Here is a 2,500-nt window from a genome sequence, read left to right on the forward strand (position 1 = left end):
GTGAACCCTTATAAAGCGTTTTGAGCACGTTTAGTGGATATTGCGCTATATAGATACACTAGGTTTTTTTTGTTTTTTTTTTATCTATGACAAAAAATAGCGATTTTCTAGCGATTTGTTTATATATTGCATCTATGTATGAAAGTTTCACTGAGCATTAAAAGGTTTTTAAAGCGTATCAGCCCTTAAACGATACGATACGGTAAAAATAAACAAAGCATATACATTCAAAGGACTCGATTCCTTTATCTTCCCCAGGATGAGTAAACTGAAAGAGAGCGTAAGTAATATCCTGTCCCTGCACAAAAAGAACAAATACGAGGATAACATGGACGATATTCCAGAGGAGAGGGACGATGACGTCGTCGTCACCAAACCCAAGAAAAAGAAACCTTGGTACTTGCCACATTGGTGTGTCTACATAGCCTGGGTCTGTAAGTACCCCCCCCCCCTCTCTCTCTCTCTCTCTCTCTCTCTCTCTCTCTGTCTGTCTCTCTGCCTCTCTCTCACTGTGTGTGTGTGTGCGCGCGCGCGCTTGGTATGACTTTGATTATAATGTATCAGAAAGAAGAAGCCCGGTCTTTAATTATCTATGTGTATAACATACATTTTATATACTCTGTATCTGTCTATCTATCTATCTGACCAAAAAGCTCATAACATTTCGCCTGCCGGAAATAAGGCGCCAACACATAAAGCGATGTGTAACCTTGAACATTTCTAGTCCGATTAATACAGTTGAGCGAGAACCACTCATAAAATGAATGGCTAACAACAATAACAAAGACCTGAGTGGCGTCAACTTAGTTCTATCTATATGAATTTGCAACAATGTCAAGCGACGTTGAGCGGCATTGATTCTCTAATTAATATGATGGATTAAGTTTTAACCCACTATTTTAGGTTATGGGGTGTGACATGCACATGCTATTTATAGCTCAATATTGGAAAGGTCCTTCGAGAAAGGATAGCGACAAGGAATGAACTGAAACAAGGTAAAATGAAAAGGTGCACCGTATTGAATAAGAATCAGTTATGGTCTATAAAACTAAAAGTGCGTTACAATAAACATAAAACATTTCTGGTTTAAAAAAACCAATGGTACACTATAATAAACAAACACATTTGTAATCTTATTAAAAACGGTAAGCTTACACCACAGTACATAAAACACATTTATGGTTATATCACAAGACGGTGCAATACACATGTGTGCTCTATAAATCAACGGTCATTACAATAAACAAAACACAAAATTGTGCACTACAATATAAAATCACACATTTATGGTCTAGTTTTAAAAGTAGAAGCAATTATTCAGAAAGAAGAAGTTCGATGTTAGAAAATTTGTTCATCAATGTGGATACGTTATGGGGGAAAAACCAAAAACAAACTCCATTTATTTTGGGTTATAATGATAATAAATTTTATTCAAGAGGATATCAACCTATCAAATTTTGGTCAATAGACATAAAGCCATTTTAATATTGTTGACAACGTGATATTATAACAATTTATAGCTCATATGAGATAACAATATTATACGTTTTAACCACAGCCAAAAAAATAGATAACAATACTGCCGTGTGTTGACAAAACACAATTTGTATAAAATTTAACCAAAAAAAAAATATATATCTTATACTTCATATTTCAAACAACCAATATGACCCATACCTTCTAGAAGTTTCAAATCTTGTCAGGTTAGAGACATTTTGAAAATGGGTAAATTGGTTATCATTTCAATAGGGAAGAGAAGTCGTGACGTCACATCTTCCTCCCTTGCGGTTAAAAACTCATTGGAAGCGTGTAAACGAGTCCCTCGGGGGACTAACAATGAATAGGCTACATATTCAATCATAAGTTGGCATAACTACTGTAGTGAGCATCAGGTTGCATGGGAAGATTTTTATGATCACGGGACGTAAAAGAACGAGGATGGATGATCTTTATTGACGGCCAGCATTTATTTTGGCTAGAAAATAAGATGCCATCACTCCGATATGAGAACATCACTTGCCAATGCATGTATCCAGTCCTCGGGGACTGATTTCACACTTCCAATGACATTGGAACCAGTATTTAACGTCAAACTATTGTTCCCTACTGATAGATGATTGAAGTAAAGGTTGCTGGTCAAATTGTTTTATGTGAATGAGATGTGATATCATTTCAGTCAGATGCACAAGAGTTACTGAGAAGGCATTCTGAAAACAGTCGATAGGGGGTGTTTTGAATACAGTACATTTTTTTTTACCAAACTAATCATAATACCGACTATTTATTTTTTTTAAATCGATTTTGATGGTCTGTCAAAAAGATACTGAAATAAATAAATAGATAAAACAAAAAAACCCAAAACAAACTTAGAAAATATCGCCCATATTTGATTGCCCACAAACCGCCACTTAACAAGACTGTACGTAGCCTTTTCTTCTCTGTTCGACTATAAAACATGGTCATCTATTTCTTCAAAATGTGAGGATCTTGACAATGAGTT

At 35.3% G+C, this 2,500-nt stretch overlaps 1 protein-coding gene across 1 annotated transcript in view; it reads left to right on the top strand.

Moving 5' to 3' along the window:
• LOC144972664 (uncharacterized) overlaps window positions 1–2,500 on the top strand; it is a 181,886-nt gene that overhangs the window by 43,591 nt on the left and 135,795 nt on the right. Inside the window, exon 25 of the mRNA XM_078914143.1 lies at window positions 259–434. Within this exon, the coding sequence (XP_078770269.1) occupies window positions 259–434 (176 nt within the window). The remainder of the gene's footprint in view (window positions 1–258; window positions 435–2,500) is intronic.

Source organism: Berghia stephanieae, chromosome 5 (assembly GCF_034508935.2).
Source record: "Berghia stephanieae isolate SIO BIC M18660-M18661 chromosome 5, UCSD_Bste_1.3, whole genome shotgun sequence".
NCBI lineage: Eukaryota > Metazoa > Mollusca > Gastropoda > Nudibranchia > Aeolidiidae > Berghia > Berghia stephanieae.